Raw genomic sequence first — 12,500 nt, forward strand, 5'->3', positions numbered from 1 at the left:
ATCATCCCCTTTGTTATCTTTATATCCTTCTCAATTCCAGCTCTTATCTCCTACGAATCCTTGTCTTCCTTCTCTCCACTCCCCTCTCCCTCTCTTCCTATTCTTCTCCTTCTCCTTCTCCCTCTTCCTCTTCTTCTCCATCCCTCCCATTCTCCCTCTCTCAACTCTTCCCCCCACACCCTCCCATCCCCATCCCCACCCCCCTCGACTCCCCTCCTCCCCCCCTCTCCACCGCCGGGGCCACGCACGGTACATTAGTCCCTTTCTCTGCCCTCAACTGCCCTGGAAAACTCGGGTTGCCCTTTTCCAGCGTCGCCCCGTGAGGTCCACCGTCCGCACTGTCCCATCTCTCTGTCTGTCTGTGTGTCTGTCGGTCCGCACTATCTTATCCGACTGTCCTGCTCTATTTTTTATCTATCACACCGTTCGCATTATCCTATCCGTCTACACTATCCTATCCATCCGCACTATTCTATCCTTCCGCACTATTCTATCCTTCCTCACTATCCTATCCATCCGCACTATTCTATCCATCCGCACTATCCTATCCTTCCGCACTATCCTACCCGTTCGAACTACCCTATCCGTCCGCACTATCCTTTCCGTCCGTCTATTCGTCCGTACTATCCTATCCGTCCGTTAGTCTGTCCATCAACCAAGCCCTCGCGTAAGGACCATCTCGACGCCGACTAATTTGTCTTTCGAAATTCGATGTCACTTGCAAGACCGGGTCCGTGGGTCCTTCCTGAGTCGATTTGTTTTCTATCTATCTATTCTTTATCATTAATTTGATATTATTTTTATCATAGGTTATTTTTTATCTAGCTATTTATTCTTTGTCACTGATATGTTTTTTCTTTTTTTCATCAAACCTGATGGCCGGATCCCACACATACATATTTTTTAAGACGCCTTTTTTACCTTTCTCTTCTCTTCTTTCCCTCCTTCCTTCCTTCCGCCTCCCCCCCCCCCCTCTGCAAGTCCGTCCAGCATCGGCGGCCAATTGAAATGAAGACATTTAACACGTGAAATAAATCACAGGCCATGGCCAGCCCTGGAGTCTCGATGCCGCGGGGATAACGACGTGTCCCACACTTTAAAATCCACTTAATTTTTATGATGAATTTTTATGCGTGCCTCCCTCCTAGGGTGCCGCTGGCTTTACGAGACAGTGTTGCCAACCTCACCGGCCCTCCCAACCTCCCTCCCTCCCTCCCTCCCTCCCTCGTTCCCTCCTTTCTTTTTTTTCTCTTCCTTCGTACCCTCCCTCTTCACTCTGTCCTGACTTGCTCTTCTTCTTGGTTCTCACTCTCTTACATCGTCCTCGTCCTCATCGTCGCTGTCCTTCTCCTTCTCTATCCCTCCTCCTCTTCCTCCCCCCCCCCCACCTCCTTCCACTCCCTCACAAATGCATTCTGCCATTTTTTCTTCCTCCTTCCAGGTGACCCATTCTCGCATCTTCGCTCTCCTCCCCCCCGTTTTCTTCGTCGCCTATTCATTGGCTCTTCCCTCCCTTCCCTTTATCATCTTCTCTTCCTTCCCTTCTCTTCACTCCATCACCCTCTTTCCCTTCCCTTCCCGCCATCGTCCTCTTTCCCTTACGTTCTCTCCATCACCCTCTTTCCCTTCCCTTCCCGCCATCGTCCTCTTCCCCTTTCCTTCCCTTCCCACCAAAGAGAGAAGACAGAAAGAAAGAAAGAAAGAAGAAAAAAGACAAAGAAAACGGGGAACATCATAAACTTCGCCAGTATAGAGTCCCTCCTTCAGAACCATAAAACTCTCGAACGCTCCCCTCCCCCCCCTCCCCCCGTCCTTACCTCCCTTCCTTCCTTCCCCCACCCTTCCTCCTCTCCTTCCCCTTAACTCCCCCTCCTCTTCTTCTCTTCTCCTCTCCTCTCCTCACCCCCTCCCCTCATCCTGACCGCGACCGAACCTGTGGTTTGTTACGACCACGTGTGCTTTGGGGTGGGGTCCTTCCTCCTTCCTCCTTCCCCCACTTCCCTATCCCCCCCTTCCCTTTTCTTCCCCTCTCCTTCTACCTCCTACCTCCTACTTCCTCCCTCCCTCCCTCAATTCTCGCTTTCTCACTTTCTCCCCGCCTTCACACCCACACAGGAAAAAGGGGCCCATTACTTAGTGTCCTCTATTATTATCATCGTACTATTCCAACAATTATTGTGTTTTTTGTCACTTCCATTATCCATATCATCCCCCTCCTCCCTCTCCATCCCCAACCTCCCTATGGCCTCAACGACAGACGCCATTGCAATATACAAAAAAAGAGAGAGAAAGAAAGAGAGAAAAGGTCTTACTCAACCATCAAAACTACATATCCGCCTTATTACCGAAATTGGCTTATCTCATTCCTCCCGTATGTATGACAACGAACGCCACCCGCGCCCCATATAAAACCCACCCACATGCAACCGCCTACGTTGGAGAGGGGGAGGGGGAGGAAGAGGGAGAGGGAGAGGGAGAGGGAGAGAGAGAGAATGAGAAAGAAAGAGAGATTGAGAGATAGAGAGAATGAGAAAGAGAGAGAGAGAATGAGACAGAGAGAGAGAGCGAGAGAGAAATACTCGTCTCTGTTTGTTTGTTTTGATATCGAAGGGAGCCACCCACGTTACACAAGGCGAGGGAACCCAAGTCACGCCGCAAACAAATTCCTCCTTTTATGCCGATCGACAAGTAATCAGGCTATATACACAGCGCTGGAGGTGAGGAGGATCTATAAGCAAGCAAGCAAGCAAGCAGGGTCCCTCTCCCCACCACCCTACCACCCCACCACCCCGTCTCATCCCCCCTCCCCTTCCCGCTCGCCGACTCTTGACACTGAGTAAACGAGTGATTGAGATTAAGAGAGAGAGAGAGATTAAGAGAGAGAGAGAGAGAGAGAGAGAGAGAGAGAGAGAGAGAGAGAGAGAGAGAGAGAGAGAGAGAGAGAGAGAGAGAGAGAGAGAGAGAGAGAGAGAGAGAGAGAGAGAGAGAGAGAGAGAGAGAGAGAGAGGAGAAGAGAGATCCCGACACGGGCCCGGCATAGAGGTCGCCGGGGGATCGCCAAGGTCTCTGGACGTCATATTATGTCCAGATTTCGTCTCTGTCGCATGATTGATTAGGCTGTGACGTCGTAAAATTGATCAGACCACACGGATCGGTTTCCTGGGCAGCGTCGCGATTCCAGAAAGGATCGTCCACTGCCAAAGGGCGCGAGGGACGGCATGCGGGGGGAGGGAGGGAGGGAGGGAAGGAGGAAGGGAGGAAGGGAGGGAGAGGGGGGAAGGAGGAAGGGAGGGAAGGAGGGAGGGACTTCTAGCCGCGTCAAGGAAGAGGAGTCCCCTGGCGGCGTCCTCGAGGGGGAGCATCCCTTCTCTCTTCTCTCGGCCGTTCGCCAGCCTCCTCGACCCCCACGGACGGACGGACGGAGGGCTTCGCGCGGGTAGGCCTACCTACCTGAGGGCGTCCGGAACCTAAATCAGCTGAGCTATAAACACAGACGCGCCCGCGGACGCTTTGCTCATGCGACAGTCCGGAGACGCCACTGTCATAAAATACTAACAAGTTACTAACTCCCTTCATCTCATACATAAATTACCATCCAGGCACCCCCCTTCCCCCACCCACCCCAACCACCCTTACCTACGACACCCCCTCCCCCCTCCCCACACCGCCCTTCGTACCACCAGCAGCGTACAGGTTCCGCGTCGACCTAACAAGATGCCGCGACATTACTTCGTGTCGTGTAAAAGGGTTAAGTTTGAGTTTAGGGACGGCCTCATCACCATCATCGGGAGGGGGTTGGGGGGGAGGGGAGGGGAGGGGGCGGGGGAGGGGGGCGGCGGCAAATGGAGACGTATTGTTTTGTTCTCGATGTGAGACCTTGATTTTATTATGCACATACACACGTTTCTTCTATGTGCACATAAACGCGAGTACTCACTCACGTGTGTGTGTGTGTGTGTGTGTGTGTGTGTGTGTGTGTGTGTATTTTCGTCCAAGCCATCTTGAATCTTACGAGCCGATCATTTATAAATCTTGGGCGTGGAGGTAGTAGGGAAATGTGTTGGATCCCATGACCGCTTTTTGAGTGAGTGAGATACACTGAACGCCCAGACAGCACTAATATACTGCAGTTCTATGTCACTTCGAGGAAAAGCTTTTTGTGCACGAATTCATGCAGTTTAGCAGCCTCCCTTGAGGAGATGGACGCGCGCCTGCCAAGCATCTTTCACACCTGACAAAGGACGCCGCAAGCTAGTCCATGAAATAACATTTCTTACTCTCCCATCATCTTCCTTTAATGCGACACTCCTTGCTCTTCTGCCTTCTCCTTTTCCTTCTCTCTTCTTCTTCTCATCCTCTTCCATCTTCTTCTTCTTCTCATCCTCTTCCATCTTCTTCTTCTTCTCATCCTCTTCCATCTTCTTCTTCTTCTTCTTCTGTAACTTTCACTTCTCCCTCTTCCTCCACATTATCATCCCCATCTCTGTTTTCTTTTCTCAAGTTTCCTAAATTATTACCCGTTTTCTTTCCTTCTTATCTGCTCTTGTTTTTATTCCTTCTTACGTTGTCTGCGGTTACATGGTTAAGGTGAAACACGTTTGCATGTCACAGATGGTGCTTGGCCATCTGCCGACACTAAGACAAAGATAAAAGATAATTGTAACGTACGGAAGACACACACACACACACACACACACACACACACACACACACACACACACACACACACACACACACACGCACACGCACGCTCGCACACACACACACACACACACCGAAAGCACTTGGACCCCTGACTCCCTCTCCCCTCGGAGTTGCAAGCACAAGCCACCCTTCCTAAGAAGCAAACAAGCAAACGCAGTATCCCGCGACGCACCTTCTCCGGATAATTATAAACGCACCTGAGCACCCCCACCCCCACCCCCACCCCACCCCCCTTCGGCGGCGTATAAATAACGGGGGACGATCGCATTTATCAGTTAGTGAGTCATTACGCCGGGATTCCGTTGCAGCGGAGCGTCGAGTGATCTTCAAAGGGGCGACGAGAGCTCCGTGGGCGCGGGCGTGTGGGCGCGCGGGGATGGGCGCGAGGTGCCACACGTGAGAGTGTCATAACCGCAGCCTGTACTGGCACCGGCGCCAAGCAGGTGGCTCACACCTGCCTGCATACCGCCACGCCACCTTTCCTCTTCTCTCTCTTTCTCTCCTTCTCTCTCTCTCTCTCTCTCTCTCTCTCTCTCTCTCTCTCTCTCTCTCTCTCCCCTTTTTACCCTCTCCCTTTCCACTGCTTGTCTATTCCTCTACCCTTACCTTCTCCTCTATTTTCTCTCTTTCTCCCTCTTCCCTTCAATAAATCATTCATTTTTGCTCGTTTTATTCTCTCTTTTATTCTCCGTCCCCCTCCCCCTCCTCTCCCTGTTTCTCCTTCTCTTTCCCTTCCTCCTTCTATCATATTTTTCATAAATACACTCACGTTACAGTCCATTGCCTCTTCTTATTTCCTTCTTCATTCAATTTTCTATCAACTCCCCTTATTTTTCCCTCTTAATTTTATTCTTTTATGTCAATGTTTCTTTCTCAAGCATCTTGCAGGCGACGGTGTTATTTCATAAATCACTTTTATTGCAAGTTGCAAGATGTTACACATGCGTGATACACATTAGCAAATCATTACATACCTCAAGGTGACGGAAAGAAAAGGAGGCTGAAAAAATAGAGAGAATAATTGCACAAGACGAGAATAAAGAAGAGGAAGTGGGGGCAAGGACAAGAGCGTAAACAAACATATAAATTTTTGAAAAATAGAAGCAGAAGATGATGATAATGATGATGATGACGAAAGAGAATTAAAGAAAAGAAAAGGTATAGACATCAACATAGAAGAGATGATCCAGCGCACACTTACACATACATACATACATACATACATACATAAACACACATACACACACACACACACACACACACAACGAGCGGCACTCCTCAATAGGGCAACACAGCGGTGGGATTACGCCCTCGCCCTCGCCCTCGCCCCCTCCGTCCTTCCCCCCTCCCCTCCCCCCCTTCCATCCTTTTGTGCGCACCCGCGGCCGCGACCCAACAGCACAGCAATTAACCAGGATTATTTTTCACTGCGATCATTAACACCATTGCAATCAAAGCCTCAATGAATCCAGCTGAAAGTGCCATCCCACCGGGGGCGATAGAGGCGGAACTCCCTTACAAAGCCCCCGCCACGTCGACCTTATGGATGTGGGTTCCAGACGGCTAGGCGAAAGGATAAGAGGCTGGGGGTCGTCCCTTATTGCAAAGCAACGGCACAATAGGAAGAACACGAGGGGACAACCCGACACCGCAAGATCTGAGATGTGATAAAGCGGAAGCCGTGACATCCAGTGACATCCAGAGACATCCAGTGACATCCAGTGACATCTGCCACGCAGGCTCTTCAAAAAAAAAACGAGTGAAAGAAAGAATGAAAGAGGGAAAGGAAAGAGAAAAAGAATGAAGGATAGAAAGAAAGAAAGAAAGAACGAGAGAGGAAATCGAAAGAAAAGAAAGAACAAGAAAATATAGGCCCACTAATATTCCTTTTTTTTTTTTTTTATTAAGGTCACCCCCACCCCACTCCCCTCCCTTCCCCCTACCCCCCCTTACTCACCCTGAACACTAAACACCACATACACCCTCAAACGCCCTAACCTTATCACACCATCTTTTTTTCTCTAAATTCATTTTCCCTGAAATATTGACAAGACGTAAGGGTTAACACGTGCTGCAAAGATAGCACATAGTCGCCCGTATGATAAACTAAACGGTTGGTGCATGCAAAGTAGCCCATACATCTGCCTTTTTCTGGTCTTTTTCGAGGCTGTTCCGAAAATGTACAGTTGTGCAGCTGTCGGGCCCGAGGGAAAGGCTGTTGCTGTCGGGAAGCTCATCGTGCACGCGTGCTCTCGTGTGTGTGTGTGTGTGTGTGTGTGTGTGTGTGTGTGTGTGTGTGTGTGTGTGTGTGTGTGTGTGTGTGTGTGTGTGTGTGTGTGTGTGTGTGCGCGCGCGCGCACATAGACGTATGTCAAAAGTAACATAAAAAAAGGGTATAACCCTTACCAAACATGACATACGACATACAAATACTAAATTTAAAAAAGAAACAGAAAAAAATCCCTTCAAAAAAGGAAGAAGAAAAGCCTTTACGAAACGTCCCAGCTGTGTGATGGCTGCATAAATCTAAACATCTTTCCCGTACCTGATTTGATGTACAACTAAATATTCTAAAAAAGAAGAAGAAAATACTTTCGATTTCGCGAAAGTGAAGAGGAATTAAAAATGCTAATTTGGAAAATGAAAAAAAAAAAAATATATAACTATTTTGTGGAGTCGAGTCTATTATCTTGATTGTGGAAAACGTCCTTTCAAGAGGAATAATATATATAAACAAAATTAATATGAATAATATATATAAATAAAATTTCTTCAAATATTATGTAAGTTATGATAAACCTTGACGGATGAATACTATATCAAACATCCCATAAAACAATATAAAACAAAACAAAAAACAAATAGAGCCGAGGTCAAACGAGGTCACGCCATCCCGCTCCGAAGACCCAGATACCGCTTATCGGTCGGCGAGCTCAGCCAAAGGACAAAGCGACAAGCTATCTTATTTAAACGATGCCAAAGAAAGGCATTCCGGTCGGGCGGGGGGGAAGTGGGTCAGAAAGGGGGGGGGTGGAGGAAGAGGAGGGGGTGGAGGAAGAGGAGGAGGTGGAGGAGGAGATGGAGGAGGAGGGGGAGGAGGAGATGAAGGTGGAGGAGGAGGAGGAGGAGGACAAGGAGGAGGAGGAGGAGAACGAGGACGAGGAGGAGGAATAGAAGGAGGAGAAAGAAGAGAAGGGGAAACAAACGAAAACAGAGAACATCCCCGATCCAAAATCCAGAACCGAACAAAGCGAACGAGAGGAGAGGCGAAGGAACGGGAGGAGAAGCGAGCGAGCAAGAGAAGAGGCAAACGACCGAGGAGTCACCAAGCGAGTGAGCGAGTGAGCGAGCGAGAGTGACCGGGGCGCGGCCGTGCCTCTCTACCTATAATCTACCTGTAATCTACCCCATAATGTAATGTGGCAGCGCGGGCGGGTAGACAGGGCCTGACAGCGGCCCGGTGTCTCGCCCTTACTTATGAAGGCGTCGCGAGTGACGCATCGCTCACGACTGACGTCTGCTGATACGTCGCCGAGGCAGGACGAGGGACGGCGTCGTTAGCGACATGGAGAGCGGGGCAGGCGCGAGGGACACCCGGGGTAGGGGAGGGGGAGGGGGGAGGTGAGGGGGTGGGGAAGGGGAGGTGAGGGGGTGGTGATAGGGATAGGGAGAGGGAGGTGGATAGGGATGGGGATGGGGTCGTAGGGAAGGGGAAGGGGGAAGGGGGAAGGGGGAAGGGGATGGGGAAGGGGAAGAAGGAAGGGGGAGGGTAGGAGTGATGGTTCCGTTGTTGTTGTTGTTGTATTTGCTTTGCTGTTGTAGGATTGTAGACATGTCATGTGACACTCGATATAGTATCTCCTTGATTGCGTATATGTGTCAGAAAAAGAAACAGGAAAAAGTAGAGAAAAAAAAACAGGACGGAAGGAAGTCATCAAACATAAGAAAAAAAAAACACACAACAGCAAATGATAAAACCATTTGGAAAGGACTAGTCTCGCCGTAAGCTCTCTCTCTCTAACATGAGGAGCAGAAAAGCGGCAGAGGCTCTGTTTGGGGAAATAGGCCTACTTGCGGCAGATGTGAGGAAGGGGGTGATGATGAGGGAGATAAGACCATGGTGGGGGTGATGCTGGGGGAGGGGGGAGGGGGGAGGGGGGAAGGGGGTAGTAGTAGGGATACCTGGGTGGTGTTACGTGGTTATGAATACGGAAAAAAAAATATATATATATATGTATATGTATATATATACACATATATATCTGTATATGTATATATATATGTATATGTATGTATGTATGTATGTATGTATGTATGTATGTATGTATGTATATGTATATATATATATATATATATATATATATATATATATATATATGTATGTATGTATGTATGTATATATGCTGACATCGAGGAAGGTTTTCCGTTTAATATTTCAAGCGAGGTTGGAAGTGCAGGTGTGCAAGATTCAAGTGACACCGAGGCACGCTGACCCTGGCACGCTATGGTGCGGGTGAGGCGTGTTATGGTGCCCTTATGGTGCTCGCCCTCGCCTATGCGTAGCCAGGCAGGCGCGAGCACCTCTGCATTCACACCCATGGAATCGTATACAGATCTATAGATTCTATATAAACATAATGCCGGCGCCCCCTCCCCCTCCCTCTATCCCTCCATCCCTCCCCTGTCTCTCCGCCCCCTCCCTCCATACTCCCCCTCACCCCCCACCTCCCCATCTCTCCGCCCCCTCCGCATGAACCGCCTCGTCACCCGAGTATCGCGTTACCTCCAGGTGGAACAGCCAAACGTCCGATTCCCTCCGTCCGACCGCAGCCTCGGCGGTGTGTCTACGCCGAGTCGACAGCCCCGTGGCACGCAGCGGCGGATATAAGATCCATTGGAGGACGGTGGGCGGGTGGGCGGCCGAGTGACGGAAGGCTCTTCTCCGTCTCCTTCCTCTCCTCCTCCTTCGTCACCCTCTTCCTCCCTCCCTCCCTCCCTCCTCCTCCATCTCCCTGCCTGACCAGACGGGGACTCCGAAGCCAAGGGCACGCCGAGGGATGCGAACGACACGTACCACCTCCTGTGTTGTCAAGTCTCGGCAATGCGATTCAATTCGATTCAACAATTCAATCAACGTAATCAACTCGCGTGCAATGCTGCAGGGGCGACATTCCGGTGTAATTAACTGGTCGTGCACAATTTGCAAGATACGGCAAGGGGGGGAAAATGTAAACAGAAGGGGCGCTCGACGGGGGGTTTCGAAATAGGGGGGAGGGGAAGGTAGGGGAGAAAGGGGAGAGAGAGAGAGAGAGAGAGAGAGAGAAAATGGGGAGGGATAGAATGGTGGGGAAGATAAAAGGGAGAGGGGGATACAAGAGCAGCGCGTCTTTGTCAGCAAAAAACAAAAACAACAACAACAACAGCCATCATCCTAACAGCTCTCATTAAAAAAAAAAATCTAAAAAAAAATACAAGAACACAAGATCAATAAGGAAATAATATGAGAAAAAATAAAGAAATAAACTAAGGAAACAAGGGAAAAAAATATGAAAGAGACTAGAGCCAAAATAGGACGAACATCAAAGAAAAAAAAATAAAGAAAAAATAATGAAACACCCTCGTTGCATTGTAATATCTGAGTCATTGCGCAACACAAGATCGAGATGTTCACAATTTGCAATCATCCCCCCCCCCCCCCCCCCCCCCCCCCTTTGCTCACCTCAGACTCATCCCCCCACCTCCCACCTCCCCCCCTCCACCCACGCATTGTTTATACAACTTCTGAACAGTCTACGTGTCATGCATTTATTTATCAGTTCATCTATCCTCCTATCTATCCATCTATCTATCTATCTAACTTTTACGGCGGAGAGTCGAGTCTATTCTCTTTTCCTGTCTATATTTTCTATCTTTTTCCTATCTATCTTGCTTATCTATCTCCATTCTTAAATTCTATAATAATTAATTCGAAAAGATATTCCATGATGTTAAGGAGAGGGGGGAGAGAGGGTGGGGGAAGGGGAAGGGGAAGGGAAAGGGTAGGAAGGACAGAAAGGGAAAGAGAAAGAGATGGGAAAGGGAGGGGAAGGAAATAGGGCAAGAGTGAGGAAAGAGGAAAGGGGAAAGAGAAGGAGAGGGGTAAGAGGAAAGAGATAGTCCCTACCCCTGCCTCTGTCCCTCTCTCTTCCATTCTCATTTACTTTCTGGCGTAGAGCAGCGCATCGCATTACACGTCATTCAAAATTCCCATTTTCCTTAAACACACGCACACACACACACACATATATACACATACACTCACTGATCCTCATCCTCACTCCCATCCCCACACACTCATACTCACACTCTCACACACACACACCCTCACTCACACACACACACACACACACACACACACACACACACCCTCACCCTCACCCTCACACTCTCTCTCACACTCACACACACACTCACTCCCTCTCCCTGTCCCTCTCATTCACACACCTTCACCCTATCGCCTACAAGTGTGGGGACACCTGTAAAAGCCCCCTGTGTGTGTCGGCGACGAGGCTGTTGTTACGTCTTCCGCACCCTACTCTCTCCGCCCTACTAACTGTCAATTAGATAATCAATCAATCAGTCAAGTCAATCTACCCCTCTTGCTATCTCTCCCGCCCGCTAGCCGACCGACAAACACTCGGAAGGAATTTTAAGGAGGACGAGCATAATAAAAAAAAATTGATTTTTTTTTTCTTCTAGGGGAGATGCGAAACGTAGGGGAGATGGAGAGGGAGAGGGAGAGGGAGAGGGAGAGGGAGGGAGGAAGGAAGGGAGGGAGGAAGGAGGGAGATATGATGGGAGAGATGGAGGGGGAGAGAGAGAGAGAGAGAGAACGAGTAAGACACCCAACAAACCAAAACAAAAATAACAAAAACACCCAAAAGACCCAACCCCTCCACCACAACCACCCCCCCTCCCCTCTTCCCCCTCCACATTCTTACAAATAATAATAAAAACTACCCCTTCCCTTCCCCTCCCATCCCAAACCCCTCCCCCCTGAAAAAAAATAAAAATAACACCCCTTCCACCCCCCACAAAAACCAAAAAACCACTCCTCTCCTTACCTGCTTCGCTGGTATTGTCCGCTGACTGCTGGGAGGCGGGCTGGTGTGACAAAGGCCCCGGAGTGCCACCTGAACCGGGGGACCTGGCATCATCTCCGCCTGCGCCCCCAGTAAACGACATTGACGAAGACGGCGGCCGCTGCAGAAGGAAGAGGGAGAAAGGGATGGGTTAGTTGCAGTGATAGCAATAAGTAACATCAATTGCAATGATAACATGATTACGTAGGTAACAATGAAAATAGTAATGATCATGATGGTCGTGTTGATAGTGAGAGAAATGAGAATGATTGCATGATTATGATAGGAGTAATGACCATGGAAAAATGATAATAATAATAACAAAAATAATAAAAATAATAATAATAATAATAATAATAATAATCACAATAATGTTAACATCAATAACAAACCAGTGGCCAAATAAATTAATAACGATAACACTCATGGGCCTATCAGTGGCAGCACGTATTGCAGCAATCAACATCACTCAACAATGGTCACTGTCACACTTCACACTAAAAATATCATTCCAGTTAAAGAAGCGTGTGTTGAAAGGTGGAGGAGGTGGAGGAGGAGGAGGAGGAGGAGGAGGAGGAGGAGGAGGAGGAGGAGGAGGTGGACGAGGAGGAGGAGGAGGTGGACGAGGAGGAGGAGGAGGAGGAGGAGGAGGTGGACGAGGAGGAGGAGGGAGGA

The 12,500-nt window shown here is 49.1% G+C and overlaps 1 protein-coding gene across 12 annotated transcripts in view; it reads right to left on the reverse strand.

The window, feature by feature from the left end:
* The window catches only part of hth (Meis homeobox homothorax), a 541,136-nt gene that overhangs the window by 356,445 nt on the left and 172,191 nt on the right, over positions 1 to 12,500 (reverse strand). For all 12 annotated transcript variants that reach the window (XM_086532858.1, XM_086532857.1, XM_043026120.2 and 9 more), the window contains one exon: positions 11,808 to 11,946. In XM_086532858.1, coding sequence (XP_086388984.1) covers positions 11,808 to 11,946 — 139 coding nt within the window. The remainder of the gene's footprint in view (positions 1 to 11,807; positions 11,947 to 12,500) is intronic.

The sequence above is a fragment of the Penaeus japonicus genome, unplaced genomic scaffold (assembly GCF_977035675.1).
Source record: "Penaeus japonicus unplaced genomic scaffold, GWHDUDI00000001_assembly GWHDUDI00000038, whole genome shotgun sequence".
Taxonomy (NCBI): Eukaryota; Metazoa; Arthropoda; class Malacostraca; order Decapoda; family Penaeidae; genus Penaeus; species Penaeus japonicus.